This window comes from Vombatus ursinus, unplaced genomic scaffold, assembly GCF_900497805.2.
Source record: "Vombatus ursinus unplaced genomic scaffold, bare-nosed wombat genome assembly UNPS02014770.1, whole genome shotgun sequence".
NCBI classification, from domain to species: domain Eukaryota; kingdom Metazoa; phylum Chordata; class Mammalia; order Diprotodontia; family Vombatidae; genus Vombatus; species Vombatus ursinus.
In genome coordinates, this window is record NW_020954548.1 from 28,029,425 (window position 1) to 28,049,603 (window position 20,179).

A 20,179-nucleotide genomic window follows, 5' to 3' on the forward strand; every position below is an offset into this window, starting at 1 on the left:
TGCGTGAATCTTCCCCAGCAACGAAGAGAACAAAGGAGTACAGAAATCGCAGCATGTTCCCCTTTTCGGGGCCCCATGATTTTGACAGTCTTCTACACAAGATCATATAGCTAAAGGATGAGATTAACAGGATACGCTATAGTTCAGGAATTTCTGCGTACACAACTAAAGAAGGGGGGGGTCATGTCCTGAGGGGTCTTCACTGATACTGGTATGCACGTACCACTCACTACAAAAGAGGGTTTTCTTTCCCTTTTATCTTTCTCTTTACATTCCTAAACTGGTCAGAATTAGGAGCACAAAGATGAGATTATTTCTTTAGTTTTGAAACTTTTGGCAGAAAAAGTTCTCACTCTTTTCCTATTTGTTCTGAAAACTTCTGTCTTATTGGAGGTTTAATCAAAGGGACAATGGAAGTTCCTGTTTATTGGAAAGGTGAATTTACTATCAGAATTGCAGTAATTACAGATACCAGGAAGAGCTTATTTGGGTATGAAGCTTCAATGATTAGCCTGAGTGCACAGTGCTTCAAATCAAAAAAGTCTCCCCAGGCCCAAGGATGTCTAGTTTCAAAAGTTAACCTGGTCTAGAAATTTTCACAATGATGTCAAAACCAGGGTTCTTTGAAAGGAATTTTCTCAGAGACAACCCAAAAGAATATCTCTAGATCCCATGTTGGGAGAGATTAGACAGGGAATAATTTAGCATCTGAATCTACAGGCCAATTGCCCCAAACCAGAATTGGCAGAACTAAACCAGAATTACCAGAATCTGAGGAATAATGATTACTGACTATTCAAGGCAGAATAGAGACATCAGATTTATGTTATTCATGATAGGCATCCTATTGACTGCTAGAGATTTATGTCAGATTAGACCAGACCAGTACTACCCAGAAATTCAGACCCAAAGGGTAGCTAAGAAAGTACAAATTGCAAATGATAGACAAACAGTAAGTGTCTTGCTTATTTGCCTGTGGGAAATAAGATGAAAGGGTACAGGGTTTGGAAGAATCCTATTCAGCCAGAAGGATAGAAGAACACCTTCCTTTAAGACATGAAGTTCCTCAGCCAAGTCCTTGTTTTTGAATACTGAATCACAGCACCATGCTTCTCAGGGCATTGATGAAACTACTTGACTTGTCACTCCAGAGTGACAATGGTTTATGGATAATTATTATGTCAATGTATTATTCAAGTACAAAAGATAAACAGACAACACAGACAAATACTCAAAACACTGATTTATCCTTGACATTTTCTAGATGGCACTGCAACTTTATTAGCCAGTTGTTTTCTTCTACTCAGAAATTTCCCTAGGTAAAATCCACCTTATACACACAAGAATTTCAGAATGGATAACTTGAACGAAGTTCAACCTAGTTTTGTCCCATCTGGTGTACCAGGAATCATGACAAAATTATCCAGGTGTCCACAGACTAGGTTCAGCTGCCAATCAATAGCAGTAATAGAGACTGTAGTTTATCATTCTCAGAGTGCAGGCAGCACTAACCATATACTAGAGTCAGTGAGCCCAGCGTATCAGTTTCAGCAGCTTTATATAGAATGTGAATACTAAGCAAGATGAGAACAATGGAATTTTACAGAAAAGATGGGTAAGATAAGGATTTATACATCAAGAAACAAATAACAGAAGGTAAAGTTAAGGATATTTGCCTCAGGAACTAACTGATCAAAATTGAAACTGTTTTATGTCCCAAATCTGGTTTTTGTAAATTTCAGCAAGAATGACCTACTTGCTTTAAGCAAATAAGTCTGGAAGCTCAAGATAAAGACTGAGTAGAGTATTTTTTTTTCCTATCATAGTGGCAGGAGAAAACCTCAGCCAGAAATTCTATCATGTTCTTAAAAAAAATCATAAGAGGGAAAATATTTTTATTCAGGAAAATGACATTTTTGCTGTAATCTTCTTGGCTAATTAGAGTATAAGACAATAGATAAGATGACTGAATCCAGAAGTAGAGTATTTAAAAGTAGTATTTGGAAAACACTGACTATGTTTTGGGTTAGAAGTGATGTGATTGTATGTTGAATTCTATGTACTAAAGCTGTGTGCCAATTTTCCTCTGAGGGAGAAAGGTATTTGATAGTTAATCCATAATTATATTGCTCTACAAAATATTAATGCCTTTTCAATTTTATACTTTTATCTCAGGCTGGAAATTTTGTGTTTAATTTTTCATAATAAAATAATGTGGGTAGGAAGTAAGAATATCAACTGACCTTCATACCTAATTAGTTTTTTTCATGTTATGTATGTGTATAAGATAAACATCACACAGATTATGTTTTAAAATTTAAACTTGTGACACAACAATTTAAATTTGTAAAAACCATGTAAAAGTAAACATATACTTATAGTTGAATCCACTGGTGTGTTGGTAATCTTTGTTGGAAGAGAATTTTGAAATGCATCCTCACATTGATTCATCCTTAGATAGAAGATAGTCAAAATCATATGATAAAGTTTGTAAAAAAAAAAAAAAAAACAACAAAAAACCTCTGCTCTTCCTGTACCTATTTGTGAACAAATATACTTTTTTTTTTCTATTTTAACAGGAAGAAGACAAACTATTGATGTACAAGGTATCATACCCAGTGTGGTTGAAGAGCAGTCTGTATTGGTCAGAGAGATTTAATTTCTTTGTTATAATTTTATTTCTTAGTGTTATTTTGAAATAGATTTAAGCATAATAGTGTTGTATAAGTATTATGATAAAAATGCAGGTCTTTACATAATATGAAATAATTTTCAGGAAATTCAATATTGATTTATTAAATCTTTCTTTCCCATTGGCTTCCAGGAATAAAATGGAAAACAGCAGAGATTATTTCTATGGAAATTCTCCTAAGATGTAATTAAGTTGAACTGAAACATTCTATAAATCCTTTAAAATTGCAAGAAATCCCCTCTTTTATTTATTTGAATTTTTCTAAAGGCACATGCTGATAGAGAGCCATCCTTTAAATCAGGAAGACCTGGGTTCAATTTTTACTTCTTATACTTACTGTCTATTTAACCCAAGCAACCCGCTTCTCAATACCCTAAGGCTAGTGATATCAACCTCAAACAGAAATGAGTCTTTGGGGGCCACATATTGACTTATTAAATTATCTATGTTGTATTGTATTTTTATTTATCTCATTAAACATTTCCCAAGGTAATTGTGACAAAAATAATCTGTCGGGTTCATCCCAAGTCTGACACCTCTTCTCTAGGCAACTCTCTAAGAATAGAAGCTGCAGAGAAGGTGCAGTTGCATTGGTAGAGGGAATTTCTTCATCTGGGAGTTGCCTGTATAAATGAAAGCCCAGGTCCAGTTTTTATTCCCACATGCTCCATTGCTGAGAAGAAATACCATTGTTCCAATAGAGACAGCTTTTATTTTTTGCCACGGTTTTTGTTTGTTTGAAGGGTTACTGACAGGAGAATACCATCTCATGTCAAAAGTTCACTGAAATTATCTTGAATGACTCAGCTTGCTGCAAGGAAACTTTTTGAGGAAAAATTAGAAGTTCATATTCAGATTTGACCAGATATTTTTAAAAAAGAGATCTGGGCCATTTCAGTCATCTTTAGAAATCCCTTATAATTTATAAAGCAGGCAAAATTAGTATTAATTTTATGTTCATTTTTGACAAATAGAATATTATAGTTAGGTTAAACATGTGATACTATAGAGTTGCATTGTTTATATGCCATACTTACATACCTTTGCATATCATTAAGTGTACATTATATTTGTGCCCAGTTTTTAGAGTTCAGACTATAATTTTACTATTTTACTATTTAAAATGATAAAATTTCATCATTATAATATCTATGACATAGTCAATTGTAAATTTTATTTGATTCCTTGCCCTTGGTCAAGAGCAAAACCCCCAGGTATAGTCTATTTGTCATATTCCTCTTTATGACATAGCTTCCAGAAACATATTTCAACAGAAAAGTGGAGCTTGCCTGTATATTTTTAAACATTAAATTAAATTGTTTAATAAAATAATAATATTCAGAATACATTCAATAGAAAAATTATAGCAACTAGTATGTGAGATGATGAATCAGGTATATGATATGCCTTCTATAATTTCTCTATATGTTTTGCTTGTTTCTCCCAGCCTTAATATTATTTATTTTATCAAGATAATTGTTCTAGGGTCTCATTTTATTTGTCATTTTTACTTACTAATCTACGTAGGTTAATTTACTTCCTAAAAAATTTTCATTGGACTTTGAAGCTGGAAACTAAAATAGCAATCTTCTTTTTAAGGATAGTCATAGAAAGTTTACTTTAAGCATGATGAGAATTATGTTCTTGACTAGGAGAATTTAGGTTTCCTTATGTGGAAAGGGGATTACTTTGATCATTTGACATCTCTAAAACATATCTTTAAAAAGAAGAGAGCAGGGACAGCTATGGGGTGCAGTGGATAGAGCACCAGCCCTGATTTCAGGAGGACCTGAGTTCAAATCCGGCCTCAGACACATAACACTTACTAGCTGTGTGACCTTGGGCAAGTCACTTAACCCCCATTGCCCAACCCCCCCCAAAAAAACAACAACAACAAAACCAACAACAACAATAAAAAGAAGAGAGCAAAAAGCCTCTGTCAAATGTGGATTTTCCCCAATATTGTAGCTCCATTTCCCTCTGCTACTCATTCTTAGGTCTGGGCTTGTTTTGGGGCCAAAGTGGAATGGAGCTGCTGGTAAACTTCTAAATTCCACAATTTTAGGAAACATATACTAAATCATACCCTGCCTGATAGTACTTCTACAGGAGAGAGAATGTCCCTTCTTACAGGTTCTATTCCAGGAAAGATACATATAGAATGATTATTTTTCCTTGGGTATAAAAGAAAAAATAAATACCTATTTTCATGTTTCAAAATTAGTTTTAGTCTTTCATTTACTTTGAGGAAGTGAGAAAGAGCACAAGAGCAGTAAGCAATCTTGGAGAAAGAGAGTTTTATAACAAAACTCATTATGTTTTATTCCTTTCCCTCTCCTTTCTTGTCCAAATTGTCTATTAAACATTTTGTTATTCTTAATATTTTCTCTGGCCCCTAACTAGTGGTGAGCTTTGTCTCTGAATAGACAAATGATGATGTTCAAGCAGTTTAGACTTCTTCTATGGAAGAATTATATCTTAAAGGTAGGTATAAATATCTATGGAATCATGGGGGATGACCCAAAGGGGAAAGTAGGTAAGGGAACTCTGGGTATTATGGGTCAAGGCATGGAGAGGAGTTCTTATTCACTGACATATCTAGTCAACATTTACCGTGATCTTTCTGTGATGAAAACACAGTGCTAAATGCTTCAGGAGTTACAAAAACGAGTAAGACACTGACATTCCCTGCCTTCAAGGAGTTTATGATCTAGTCAGACAGATAAAACACACATAAAGATAACTAGAGTATGAGATAGTATTATAGAAGAAGTATAAAATGCCATGTAAGTTTAGGGCAGGGAGAGATCATTTGTGGCTTAGAAAAGGAAAATCTGGGGGCAGCTCAGTGGCGCAGTGGATAGAGTACCAGCCCTGGAGTCAGAAGGAACTGAATTCAAATCTGGACCTCAGACACATAACCCTCACTAGCTATGTGTCTCTGGGCAAGTCACTTAACCCCAATTGCCCTCCTAAAAACAAAAAAAGAAAAGGAAAATCTGAGAAACCTGGATGATACTCAAACTGGACCTTGAATGATGAATAAGGTCATGACAGATAGAGATAAGGGATAATAGACGAGGCAACAAAGAAGGAATATATGTGAAAGCTTTGGGGAAAAGATCCTACAGGACTTGGTAGCTTGGTATTATGATAATAACTTTGTATAGTACTTTACAATTTATGCATATCTTAATCCCCACAACTCTGTGAGGGATAAATGGTATGATCTTCATTTTATAGATGAAACTAAATCTGAAAGAAGTTAAATGACTTTCCCAAGGTCGCACAGTTAGGAAAAGGGGTATAGCTGGAAGTGAAACCTGAGCCTTTCAGATTCCAAGTGTAAAGTCCTCTTTGCACTAGTTCACATGAATGTAAGGGAGAAGGCAAAGACAACTGTGAGTTTTAAACTTGGACTCCTGAAAAAAAAAATTGTATTGCCATTAGTAGAAATAAGAAAAAAAGTGGAGTAGCTAGTGTTGGTATACTATAGATGATGCTAGGAAGATGATATTTTGAGTATACATTGTTGTAATGTTAACTGGGTGGTAAGGTCATCCAGGCAGTTGGAAATTCATAACAATAAGTCAAACAGGGAGATAAAGATTTGGCAATCACTCACATAGAGGTGATAGTTGAATCCATAGGAGTGAATGAGATTGCCAAAACAGAAAATGTAAAGAGGAGGAAGACTAGGGGACATTTCTTGGGAAATACTTGCATTAAGGAGGTTTAAGGGAAAAGAGGATTTCTCAAGGGAAAATGCTTATTATATATCTTGTATGTGTCTTGTTTCTTGGATTAACACAGAAGTTTCATTTCTTTTTTAGAAACGGAACATCATAGCAACAATCATGGAAACCTTCCTACCGTTGCTGTTTATGGGAATTTTAATTTGGCTTCGCCTAATTATTAAGTCAGAAAAAATTAATCCTACCCATTATGATGGGCAATCCATTGATGAACTACCCTTGTTTTTCCAAAGTCCTCCTGTGGATGGTCCGTGGGAGCTGATTTATATTCCTTCCACCAGTAATGTTGTGAAGAATATCACTGAGGAGGTGAAAAAAACCTTAAAGATCAATTTCAAAGGTTAGAAACTGGAGGGCATGATAGTGGCTTCATGTAATATAGTTTTATTAAATTATCATATTATTAAGTATTTTGACTTACATATGAACCTCATAATCAAAGACTCTAAGAATAGATTCCCTGCTTGTTATAAGTGTATCTTTGTGAACTGAATAGTACATGGGTTTGAAATTCAGATCAAAGAATTTCTTAGCCCGGCTTATATCAGAATGTATAGCAAGTTCAATGAGGATAGTATGGAAGGGTATCTCTATACAGTTTGGAGTTGAAACTTAGTTGATGAGGATCCTTGGTAAGATATGTAAATAGGGCCCATTTACTGAGTCAGGAAGCAGAGAAGGAAGCTTGAAAGAGTTCCTTTACCCTGAGGAAATAGCCTGGTTGTCTTTGATGTTTCTTGGGCCTCCAGGAGGCAAGGCTAAGTGAGGAGATGGAAAAGGCCTTTCCCCTGCTTTTGTTTGGTTTTATTTCTTAGTTTTATTAATGTCTTTTGATTTTACACCACCTTAATTTGCCAATACTTTTTCCTTGTTTGTTCTCTTACATTAAAAGTTTTTTTCTAAGGATACACTCACCTTCTTTCACCATGTTAAAAAACTGTTAACATATTTAGGCATTTGTTTGTCCTTGTTCTATTTATTCCTCACTTTATGAGACCAAGAGCCTGTAAATTATCTATTGCAACTTATTCAGGTTGGGAGAGCGTTACAAACAGATGGCTCCACTTTGATTTTCTTATAGCAAATTTTAATATGCCTGTGTGTTTGTTGAAGATAGCTTTTTGCATTGCTGTTTAAGTTATTGACATTAAAACCTTATCTTATAAGATCATATACAGAGAGCATAGGACCTCAGAGGCTATCTGGTATGAACCTTTAATTTTTACAGATTGAGGTTCAGGGACTTGTTCAAAGTCACACAGGTACTAAGTATTAGAAGTTGGAATTTGAACCCAGTACCTCAGACTCCCAAAACAGAGTTCTTTCCATTGAATCTAAGTTGTAATTGCCTTCTTGATTAATTCATTCATTGATATTAATGAAGTATTATATAAAAACTTTGCTAGTGCAAGATTTTCTTTGTGCTAAACAACCCCTTTACTCATTTGTGTGTGTCCTACAGTATAGACAAAATTGTTAAACAATGTTAATTGAAGACATGGTTTTGGGAAAAGTTAATTCTATGAGGCAAAAGTTGACTGATATCATATCAGTAGGGCAGAGAAGTTTCTGATAGTGGGATATCTGAAGGCCAAGAAAAATCAAACAATTCATAACTGTAGGGAAGAAGTTAGGGTAACTTGACCTAGAAGGCTTCAAAAAAAAATCTACAAGTAAGTGGGAAACTTTGCAGTGAGTTTCTCTGATAAAGGCTCATATTCAAGATGTGTATAAGAAGCAGATAAAAAATATTTAAGATTAAAAGCATTCCTAATAGATAAATGATCAAAACATACAAACAGGCAGTTTTCAAAGGAATAAATCAAAACTATCAACAACCGTGTGAAAAAATTATTCAAATCACTAATAATTAGAGAAATAAAACTTAAAACAGTTCTAAAGTTCTACCTCTCACTCATCAGATTGGCAAAGATGACAGAAGAAGAAAATGACAATTGTCAGAGAGGCTGCAAGAAAATGGGCACACTAATGCACAGTTGGTAGAGCTGTGAATTGATTCAACCATTCTGAAAAGTAGTTTGGAACTATGTTTCAGCTAGGTGGTGCTGTGGATAAAGTGCTGGGCCTGGAGTCAAGAATCTTCTTCAAATCTGGCCTCAGATACTCACTAGTGGTGTGGACTTGGGCAAGTCACTTAACCCTGTTTACCTCAATTTCCTCATATGTAAAATCAGCTGGAGAAGGAAATGGCAAACCATTCCAGTATCTTTGCAAAGAAAACCCCAAATGGAGTCATGAAAGTCAGATACCACTGAAAACAGCTGAATAGTCATCTCAGAGTTACTAAACTGTGCATATCCTTTGAGCCAATATTACCACTTCTTGGCCTATCCCTAAAGACATCAAAGAAACAAGAAAAGAACATATATACACACACACACACACACACACACACACATATATATACACATATATATATACATACATATATATACATATTTATATATATTATAGTAGCTCTTTTCATGGTAACCCCAAACTGGAAACTAAGGGGGTACTATCCTGTTGGTGAATGGCTGAACAAATTGTGATATATAGATGTATTGTGCCATAAGAAATTATAAAGTCAGTAGTTTCAGAAGAAACTAGGAAGACCTCTATGAATGAGAACTAGGGAAACAGTTCATACAATTACAACCTAATAGTGAAAAACAGCTGAGATACTTGAGAACTCTGATCAATGCGATGCTAAACCACAAGTCCAGAAGACTGAAGATGAAATATGCTTCCTCACTCCCTCCAGAGAGGTGATGGAATAAGATGCAGAATGAGAAATGTATGTTTGGGCATGACCAATGTAAGAATTGTTTTGCTGGACTGGGCATGTTTGTTATGAGGGTTTTATTCACTTGTTCAGTTCAGAGGAGGAGGAGGAGGAGAAAGACATACTAAATGATTGTAAAAATAAATCTCCCTTGCAATTCAGAAGGGAGAACTGAATTAATAGTAGGATAAAAAAGAAAAGTAGTAGGGTAAACTGGGTAATGGATAGGACTGGGATTACATAGAGGTTCAGAAGATCCTGTTTCTAGAACCCACATATTGAGAGGCAAGCAACCTAAGAATGTCAGGTGACTGCTCAGAAGAACAATTTCAGCTTGAATTTGAAGGGACTGCCCTTGTCCATTCACATAAAGGACCTTGATTTCCTCAAGGGCTGAAGGCTAGGAGAAATTTCTTTGATTGGCATGAGATTATAATTGGATAGGCAAATATATTAAGGCACCACAAGTTGAATTCTAAAGTTAATAGATAACAGATACACATATATAGACAGATAGATAGATACATATATAGTTTGCACACAAGATTTGTTATACCATTTAATACTACATACCGTATAATACTATGTACTATATAATAAAGTGGATTTTACATACTAAACCACTGAGGTGCAAAGTAGCTTAAAGCTGTGGTCTTAAGGTCATAAATTAAAGAATGTTGGTAATAGAATTAACTAGGAACAAATGCAGGAAACTTTCTGTTTGAAGCGTCCTTCGTAAATATGTCGTGTTAGTCTCCCAAAAGAATAAATTTTGGATTAAGAAAAAGTTTATTTCACTTCCTCAACATAGGAAAAGTCAATTTGTTTCATTTCATTCACTTCTTTTTATTGGATGCTAGAATTTTTCCTCATAGTTTTGAGAGTATTATTAGATTAGATATGAGATTGGAATTGATGAACTTTATTCCTAGGGAACATTTATTTCTATCACAAAAACAGAATTCCCTCTGGACAGTTTTTACAGAGAAATTTTCCAAGATGGGACTTCTTGAACATTATTAAGGACACACTGGAAAGCTTTTAGGAAGAAAACTTGAAGTGAATTAATTTTTGCCGGTGTGTTTTCACTTCTTATCATCTGACCAAACTCAGTTTGGCCAGTCACTACTATGCTCCGCCTTTTTTCTGAATGAAATGTTGTCTTGGCTTTGAAGGAAAAGTTGTATAAAGTCTGTAAGCCCATGAAGTTTCATCTTCCTTGGCTGTGAAACAGGTTAAAACTCCCACACCTCTTGAATTAGAAGGGAGACATTGCTCTGGTTAAGCAGGCAGATCACTACTTGAATTTTCTTTCTCCACAGTTCGAGGCTTTCTCTCAGAGAATGATTTTAAGAACTACATTAGATATGATGATCACTTTTCACTTGTGCTGGCTGCCATTTCTTTTGACCACATTTTCCTCAAAAGTGATGACCCCTTGCCACTTAAGGTGAGAAAGTCATACCTAAAGCCCTAGTCATTGTATTAATTGGTGCTAGCATTTGGAAGGGCTCCCCAAATCATCTAGTTTGCCACTGCTTTTACTTACTTCAGACTATACATTGACTAAGTATCTAATTCTCAAAGATTTACATAAATATTTCACACTGTCCCTCTGGACTACCCAGCCATTTAAATGCTAGACTCACAGTATAGAGTAGAGAATCTCTCAAGCTACTTTCTAGCTCTATTGTGTTGTGAAAATGGATGTTGGTATCCATGTCTATCCAGAATCACCTGTGTTCAATTGCTTGACTAGTGAAACTAAGTAATCTTTAGTCTAGAATTAGTTGTCATCTCTCAACATTTCAGGTCCAGTATTTTTAATGGAGAAGGGATAAGGACATTTTTGTGTGTAGATAACTACTTCTGGCATGGTTCCTATTCTAGGGTGGGTGTCTGGGAATCACTCATATTGTTTGGAGTAGTTTTCTGTCTATGGGGGCCTCAAATGTGAAGTGCTTCTGAGAAACAATATGGAATGCTGGAAGGAGGGAAGTAACCTAGGTAACTGATACCTCGACCACTTAGGTGGATATAAGTGAATTTTTTTTTTGTTTGTGTCAGGATATGGTTACTATTATTCTGTGACATGGATAGTCTTCATTGATTCACTTAGATTTCCTATAGTCAACCTTTCCCCTTGAGCATGATCAAAACTAGTTTCTCATACAAATTTTAAGTTTGTGTTCTTTCTAATTCGTTTTCCTGAGTTTCAGCATCTCATAGATACTTTTCTATTTTCTCTTCCTAGGTTAAGTACTCTCTGTGCTTTAATGACTCTCCCCGGAACCCAGGGGTCAGGAGGTTTCTTTTTAGAAGACCAACAACAGGCTGGCACACTAGCACACTTTTTCCACTCTTTCCAGCCCCAGGACCCAGGGAACCCTTATCTCCTGATGGAGGAGATCCTGGTAAGGAGGACCTTATGCTTGCTTGTTTGAATAGTAGTATATCTGCTTACTGACCAATCTTATTTGAGTGGAAGTTCCATTTTTTTAAACTTCTTTTTTATCATTTCAGGGGGCAATGAGGGAATCACACTTAGAAATATATTATTGATGTATTTTTTCTTTAGAAAATAGAAAAATCATACAATGATTTGATTTTATTTTAATATAAGTGATGGGGCAGCTAAGTGATGCAGGATATAGAGCACTGGGCCTGGAGTCAGGAAGAGGTGAGTTCTAATTGGGCCTCAGACACTGTTGTATGGTTCTGAGTAGATCACTTAACCTCAGCCTATTTCAGTTTCCTCATCTATAAAATGGGGCTTGTAATGGCACCTACTTTCCAGGGTTGTTGTGAGGATCAAATAAGATAATATTTGTAAGGTGCTTAATACAGTGCCTGGAACATAATAGGTGCCACATAAATGTTATCTATTATTAATATTATTGTTAATAGAATTGCAACATATGCTAACACCATCCAGCCTGCTCTTTTCTTACTACAAGTAGGAAGTGAGATATGTTGTCATGGTAATGCCATTCTGCTTATGTTAGAGACTATAATTTTTATGTTTTCTGTGTGTACACATGTGTGTATATGTATATGTATGTGTGTGTATATATAATGTGTGTATGTATATATATTTAGAGAGAGAGAATTGATTCTTATTATTTAAGGTAGTTATGTTCTATAAAGTCACTGAACACTGAATTTGCAAATACTGAACCTTTGTTCCTAAGGGAAATAATAGGGTTAAGTTTCTGCTGTCTCAATAGAATTAAATAAAGGCACACTCAAAAGAGATAATCAGGGAATCTAAATTATGTTTAAAGATACCATTGATGATGAAACAATATCATTATTAAGTATGTATGAACCTAATGACATTGTATCCAAATTCACAAAGTATAAGTTAACTGAATTGCAGAAAGAGAGTAACAGTTATTGTAGGGGACATTAATGCGCCTTTCAGAGCTAGATAAATCTAACAGAAAGATAAGTAGAAAGGAAAATAGAGAACTGAACAAATTGTACAGAAGTTAGATTTGAAAGACATCAGCTTCTGAATGGAAACATTAAAGAATATAATTATATCTTCATGCTACATGGTACCTTTCCAAAAACAGACCATGTGCTAGGACACCTTTCCTTTTTCCTCCTTTCTTCCCCAGTATAGTTCCCTGAACCCTTCATTTTTGTCTTCTAAGAACATTAAAACAGAACAAAGTAAATTTTAAGTAAATATAGAAATTTTAAGTAAATATAGAAAACAAATACTAAAACACATTTTTTATAGAGTTTAACACAATAAAAATAATAATACAGGGAACCCATGTGAAAAATACAGGCCTAAGTAGAGGCTTACTGATATTTAGTCACTAAAGTGATTTTCCTAAAATGCAAATCTTATCATGTCTCCTCCCCACCCCCACCCCCCTCCCCCCGCACACTTAGTAAACTCCTATAGTCTCCAGGAGCAAATACAAAATTTTTTTGTTTAGCATTCAAAGCCCTTCATAGCCTATCCGCCTCCAATCTTTCCAGTGTCTTCCTTCCCAATGTGTATTTTTCAATCCAGTAACACTGGACTCCTGGCCGTTCCATGAACAAGACACTCCATCTCTCAGCTCCAGGCATTCCCTCTGGCTGTCTCTCAAGCTTTGAGTGCTTTTGCTTCTCCGCTCTGACTAGTGACTTCTCTAGGTTCCATTAAGTCCCAACAAAAATCCCATCTCCTATAGGAAGCCTTCCCCAATGCTTCTTAATGCCAGTGCCTTCCATCTGTTAATTATTTACTACTTATCCTGTATTTAGCTTGCTTTGTATCTATTTTGTTTGCATGTTGTATCCCCCCATTAGAGTGTAAGCTCCATGAGGGCAAGAACTGTCTTTTGTCTCTTTTTGTATCCTTTGCACTTAGCACAGTGCCTGGCACATAGAAGATGTTTAATAAATATTTATTGAATTGTATTGAAATAGCACTTCCAGGCATCAAATCATTTAAACCAATAATCATCAAAACTATTTTGTATTGTTTGAAAAACAGCAGAGATTGTTAGAGGCATGTCAGGACACAGGACACTCCAGCATGCACTCTATTAGGGCTAAGAAATGTACCATTATACCATTTAATTTGGAAGGAAATAGAAAGGATCACCTCTGGACTTCCCTATCTAACCTAGGACTATGGAGACACTGGGATAGACAAGCTTGGGTAGGGAGTTTAGGCAGCCCTTGGAGGCTTCTGGCTAATCCAGTACTTCTTGAGCTTAGTCCAGCCTGAGCCTTCTCTACAGTCCAAAGCCAGTGACTGCAAGAGTCCAGCTAGCCAGAATAGACTCCAGGCATGCTAGCCTGATCCAGTGGGGCAGCTGTAGAGAAAAGCCCTAGGCGAAATCCAGCCCTTAGTGTTTCTGAAGCCTCAGATAGGAACTTAGCATGGGAGTAACCTCTGAGCCCAGTAATTAAGAGGACACCAGGTAGAACCTAGTAGCAGCAAGGGAGGTCCCAGAGCCTTGGTATCCCAGAATATAAGACATAATGGCTTACAACCTACTAAAAAAAAAAGTATAATCCTACTGTGAAAAAAAACCAGACAAACCTTTAATGGAATAGAGAATTTCTAAGCATTCCTGGTTAAAAGGTCAGACTGAGTAATTTTTAAAGGGAAACACAACCACTAAGAGAAATTTAGAAAGGTATACATATCTATGTAATTGAAAGGGATTGTGTGGGGATGATTTGTTTCCATGTCAGTAAGGGGATAAGAAACAAGCATTTTATCAGAACCCTAATATATTTAAGGCTCATAGGAAAAGGTTAAAATGAAAGAGGGTCTATGGGTGGCTTTGTTCTGTTTTAATGTTCTTAGAAGACAAAAATGAAGGGTTCAGGGAACTATACTGGGGAAGAAAGGAGGAAAAAGGAAAGGAAATCATTGACAATCGTAGATATATAAGATAAAGAATGTATAGTCACCAAGGAAGGAGTGGGGAAAATGGGCATCCCATGAATTCTGCTTTCATCTAAATCAGATAAAAGGAAGATTGAGCACAGTTACATGCACATGGAAATACCTTAAATTTATAAGAGAGATAAGAGGGGACAAGGACAAGGGAGGGGTTGGAGAATGAGCTAACATGGAGAGCAGGAAAAGTAAGGGAAGAGTCGTAAGCAAAACAATCCCAAATGTTAAGGGAAGAAACATGAAGGGAGAGATTAAAAAGAAAGGAGGAAAACCCTAGTATCAAGAGTTAGGGCAGGGCAAGGGAAGATCTGGAAGAAGAGGAAATAAGCTGTTTCACTTATAAGGTGACATGTGTCAGGCAAACTCCCCCTTCTTTCACCTTATTTGTTAAAAGGGAGGTAAGAGCAGAGAGAGGGAAATTTCATACAAGAGAACAAGGTCAAAGGAAATACAAAATAATCTTAATTGTGCATTCTAATGGGATGGACTTACACATTATATAGGAAAAGAAAGCAGAATGGATTAGAAAACAGATATATTGCTTATAAGAAACATACCTGAGATACAAAGATTCACATAGAATTTAAAAGCAAAATCTGTTATGCTGTGGCTGAACTCAAAGGTGCAATCAAAATTTAAATAAGATTGCAGTAAATATTGACAAGCAAAAGGGGATAAGCAGACAAATTGCATTTTATTTGAAGACAAATGATAAATCAGTATTTAATACAGATGAATCTAATACCATAGCAACTAAATACTTAAAGGAAAAGTTGGTTGAATTAAAGAAATAAATAGAAAATATCTTTCACAAGAACAAACTCCAGAACTTGAAAAATTTTAGAAAGAAATTTATTTGGTAATTGAGCAAAGGAAAGGAAACTGGAAAGGGCATGGCTCCCTCTCATCTAGTATGTTGTATTAGATCCAGACAAAAATACCCACATGTGAACCTCACAAACCTCACTAACACTATTAAGCAATTTTGCAGAGAGAAATTCACAGGTAAGGTCCATTGAAGTAGATATCAGTAAACATAGATATTCAAATTAAAGTTGATTGAGAAAACATAAATATTTAATTTTGGGGAACACAAGCATTGAGTGGACCCCAAAAACCAAGATCTGGGTAGGATTTAAGCATTCCTTGAAGCCATCTGGCTTCCCCAGGAGCTGGGTCTGAGATCAGTCTGACCTCTACTTTGAGTTAGACAGTTTCTAGTCACATAAAGCTAGATTTAAGCAGTATAATAATTAATAACTTTTCCAAACTGCATAATAAAACATTTTCCTTATAAAGTTATAAAAGTAGGAGAACTTTTATAACTTTATAAGGAAAATGTTTTATTTTATTTATTTATTTATTTATTAATATTTATTAATACAATTTATTTATTGTTCCTTTCAGACCTGGGCAAATCTAACAAAAAGATAAAAAGAAGTTAAATATCTGAATAGAACTTTAGAAAACTTAGAGTTGATAGATCCCTGGTGATTACTAAATAGAAATAGAATAGAATTATATGCATCCCAAATAAGCATGGCACTTTACCAAAAATGACCATGTATTAAGGAATAAATACCTTACCAAAACATGTAGAAAAGAAGAAATACAAAACACAAAATTCCTGACCACGTTGCAATAAAAACTATATTCTGGCGCAGCTAGGTGGCACAGTAGATAAAGCTCCAGCCTTGGAGTCAGGAGGACCTGAGTTCAAATCTGGCCTCAGACACTTCACACTTACTAGCTATGTGACCTTGGGCAAGTCACTTAACCCCAACTGCTTCATCAGAAAAAAAAAAAGCAAAAAAACAAACAAAAAAACTATATTCAACAAAGAGCCTTTAAAGAAAAAATGAAAGAATAATTTGAGATTAAATAACATAATTTTAAAGACCTATTGGGTCAAAGAACAAAATTATACAAACAGTAGAAAATTTCATCAAGAAAAGGACAGTAGTAGGAACAGCTAGGTGGTGCAGTGGATAGAGCTCTGGCCTTGGAGTTAAGAGGACCTGAGTTCAAATCTAGCCTCAGACACTTGACATGTACTAGGTGTGTGACCCTGGGCAAGTCACTTAAGCCCAATTGCCTCACCGAAAAAGACAATAGTGAAACTATGTACCAAAACTTATGTGATGCAACTGAAGCAGTTGTAATGGGAAAATTTATGTTTCTGAAAGGCTAAATCAATGAATCAATCAAAGAACCAAAGGAGAAGTTCTCTTATTGGGGAATGGCTAAACAAATTGTGGTATATGACTTCAGTGAAATATTATTGTGTTGTAAAAAATTGTGAAATGAATGGTTTCAGAGGAAATGGGGAATTGATGCACATTGTTGTTGCTCATCCTTCATTCTCGAAGAGGACCAATGACATCAGAAAGATGATGTCTTGACTTGGAGCCTAGGTCTCAGTTTTTCTGAGGCAACATCCATTCAGTAATTGAAGGCTAGGTAAGAATTGAGGCAAAAGATGGCCTAGTTTGACTTCTCAAAAGAATCAGCCAGGACAGGGAAAACCTTCAGAGTTTCTGGCCAGAACAGAAGCAATTGCTATTTACAAGCATCAAAACCCGAACAATGAGCAAACAAGGCTTGGGCTAGGACCTATTGTTGGCCAGTCAGTAAGAGCCAGAGTGATTTGGGTTTAAAGGCTTAGTCTGGTAGCTTCATTTGAATTCTAGTGGGTTTTATTAAAGCCTGGTTTACCTGAACTGTATTTCAAGAAATCATGAATGAAATACATGTAACAAAAGAGTTTAATTATCCTAGTTTTTTTAAGAAATGATAGAATAAATAAACATTGAAGTGAATAGAACCAGGATGGAAACAGTATTATGAAGAAAAACAACTCATTTGTTTAGGCATTAACTATTCCCCTATTGATATGTCAGAAAGATAATTTCTTCCTTGCTCCTCTAACTTGTTAATGATGTGATCTTTTATACCTAGATTATGTATCTATTTGGAGCTTATCTTGGTGTGTGGTCTCAGGTATTGGTTTAAACATAACTTCTATCAGGCAAATGATATCATCTAGTTTCCCTAGCAGTCTTTGTCAAATAATAAGCAGGACATCCAGTTTTAAATGTTCAGTAGGCAGTTGGCAATGTGGGACTAGAACGTGGGAGAAAGGCTAAAGCTAACCATATAGTTCTAGTAATGTGCATAGTGTTGATGATTGAATCCATGAAGTTTTAGATCACTAAGTGAGATTTTATAGATTAAAGAGAGAAGAAGACCCAAGCCAGAGCCTTAGGGAACACTCATGATTTGTGAGAATGACATACAAACAGGCAACAGATATTTATTAAGCTCTTACTATGTACCATGCACTATGCTGAGCTCTGGAGAACAAACACAAGAAAAAATAAAAATAGTCCCTGCTTTCAAGAAGCTTACATTCTATGAAAGAGACCCTAACAAGGGAAGAGATGGAGAGGGAAGGGATATAGGGGAAAAAGTGCCCTTAGCAGTCATGGTGGAAAAAAAATCTGTGAGTTAAAAGCAGAGCCAAGAGAAAAATAAAGGATAACTAACCTGGTGCCCTCCCCAAAATGGAGGCCTAGGAAGGAACTCAGGAATGGGAGAAAGGGACCAGAATGGAGGGATGTTCTAGGATGGGAAAGCCACAGGTGCTGAAGGAAGTTCCAAGAGAAGACATGGATAAAGATACAGTAAAGGAGACTGTGGAGTAATTGGATGGTTAGGAAGAGAACCAAGAAAAAACAGTGTCATGAAAACAGAGAAGAGAGTATACAGGAAGAGAAAGTAATCAACAGTGTCAATACAGAAATGTCTAGAAGAATGAGGAGTGAGAAAAGGTCACCACATTTGGCAATTAAATCATTCTTAACTTTGGAAGGAGCAATTTCAGTTGAATGATGAGATCAGAATGCTGAGGGTTTAGAAGAAAGTGAAAGGAAAAGAAGTGGGGGCAATACATATAGAGAGAAATTTCAAGAATTTGGGCTGAGAAATGGAGACCCTTAGGATGAAAGCTAGTGGAGATGATAGAGTCTAATGAGGCTTTGTTTAAAAGATAGGGAGTCCTGAGCATATTTATATGCAACAGGGAAGGGACCAGTAGATAAGGAGACATTGAAGATTAGAGATGGTGAAAATATATAGTGGTCGTAATTGTTCAAGACAGAGGGGATGGGATGAAGGGTACATGTAGAGAGATTGATGTTGGCAAGGAGAATGGCTATAGCTTTTCATCAGGGACTGGAATGAAGTATGAAATAAAGAGGAATGATGTCAGAGTTATGAAATGATAAGGAGAAAAGGGTTTACAGTAAATGACTTCAAATTTATTGGTAAAGTATAAGACTAGGTCCTCAGCTGAGAGGTTGGGGAGAGGGAGTAGTGTGTGGGGTGACTTGAAGAAAGTAGAGAAGATTTAGGAAAACTGTTATGGTCAGCACAGTTGCCTGACTTTTTCCAGCTCTGTTCAGTAGCAGATGAGTAGAGGCAGAGGAGGTGGATGGTAGCAATAATGCAGGATTAGGTTTTGGTGCAAAGCATGAGCCCAACCATAGGACAAATAAGTGGGAGATTTGTACACATCGTACATATGTTAAGGCTGATGGTACACTAATAAGACTTAGATTTCATCTGTTCATGATCAAATTTTATTGACTATTCAGTTATAAACATCAGACCCTCTAGGAACAAACCACCAGCTTCATTACTTTTTACTTATTTATTTTTAGTTTTCAACATTCACTTCCATAAGATCTTGAGTTGCAAATTTTCTCTCCATCTCTCCCCTCCTCCTACCCCAAGACAGCATACAATTTGATATAGGCTGTACATCTACACAGCAGCCTAATTCCTAAAGTAAGCATGTCTCGTGCTGATGCTCATGACAAGATACCCCCTGCCCAAATGAGGCATATATATTTTTCTCTCCTAAATGGGATTCTAGCAAGTCACTGTCAATCAGTACTGCTCTTGAATGAACAGAGAATTCTTATATTTCCAAATGCAGGTAATGCAGGAATCTGTCCTAGTTCCAACCCAGAAAGAGATTGATAATTGGGGCCATAGTGGGTTTTTATGATTTTGGCTAAGGGTATTTATAAATGATAGGTAAATGATTGATTACCTAAACTATGATGAAAGGAAACTGTCAATCAGAACTTTAGTTTCCTAACATCATTAGTGAATTTTTATCCGTTTTTTAATTGCCAATCTATGCTATTCAAGTTGTTATCTAATTACAGAAAAATGATTTACATAACAACTACTCAGTCACAAAATGGAGGCTTAAAACAAAACATAGTTGCTAATCATAAATTAACATACTTAGTCCCAGTATAGGATTGGGAAGTAAAGGATAGTATAGTGTTGAAATAGTTAAAGAATCAGGGAGGAGAATATAATCAGAGCAGGAATGATAGACCGGTAAAGTACTGAGGGATGAGATCATTGAGGATGAAAAATAAGTGGAGAAGGAATAAAATATAGGGAAAGATAGAATGTTAGAAAATTTTGATTGTATATTGGAATTTCAGAGT

At 35.8% G+C, this 20,179-nt stretch overlaps 1 protein-coding gene across 1 annotated transcript in view; it reads left to right on the forward strand.

The window, feature by feature from the left end:
• Positions 1-5,122: 5,122 nt before the first annotated feature.
• The window catches only part of LOC114043852 (ATP-binding cassette sub-family A member 3-like), a 146,166-nt gene continuing 131,109 nt past the window's right edge, over positions 5,123-20,179 (forward strand). The window contains 4 exon segments of the mRNA XM_027863075.1: positions 5,123-5,176; positions 6,526-6,787; positions 10,555-10,682; positions 11,487-11,646. Coding sequence (XP_027718876.1) covers positions 5,123-5,176; positions 6,526-6,787; positions 10,555-10,682; positions 11,487-11,646 — 604 coding nt within the window.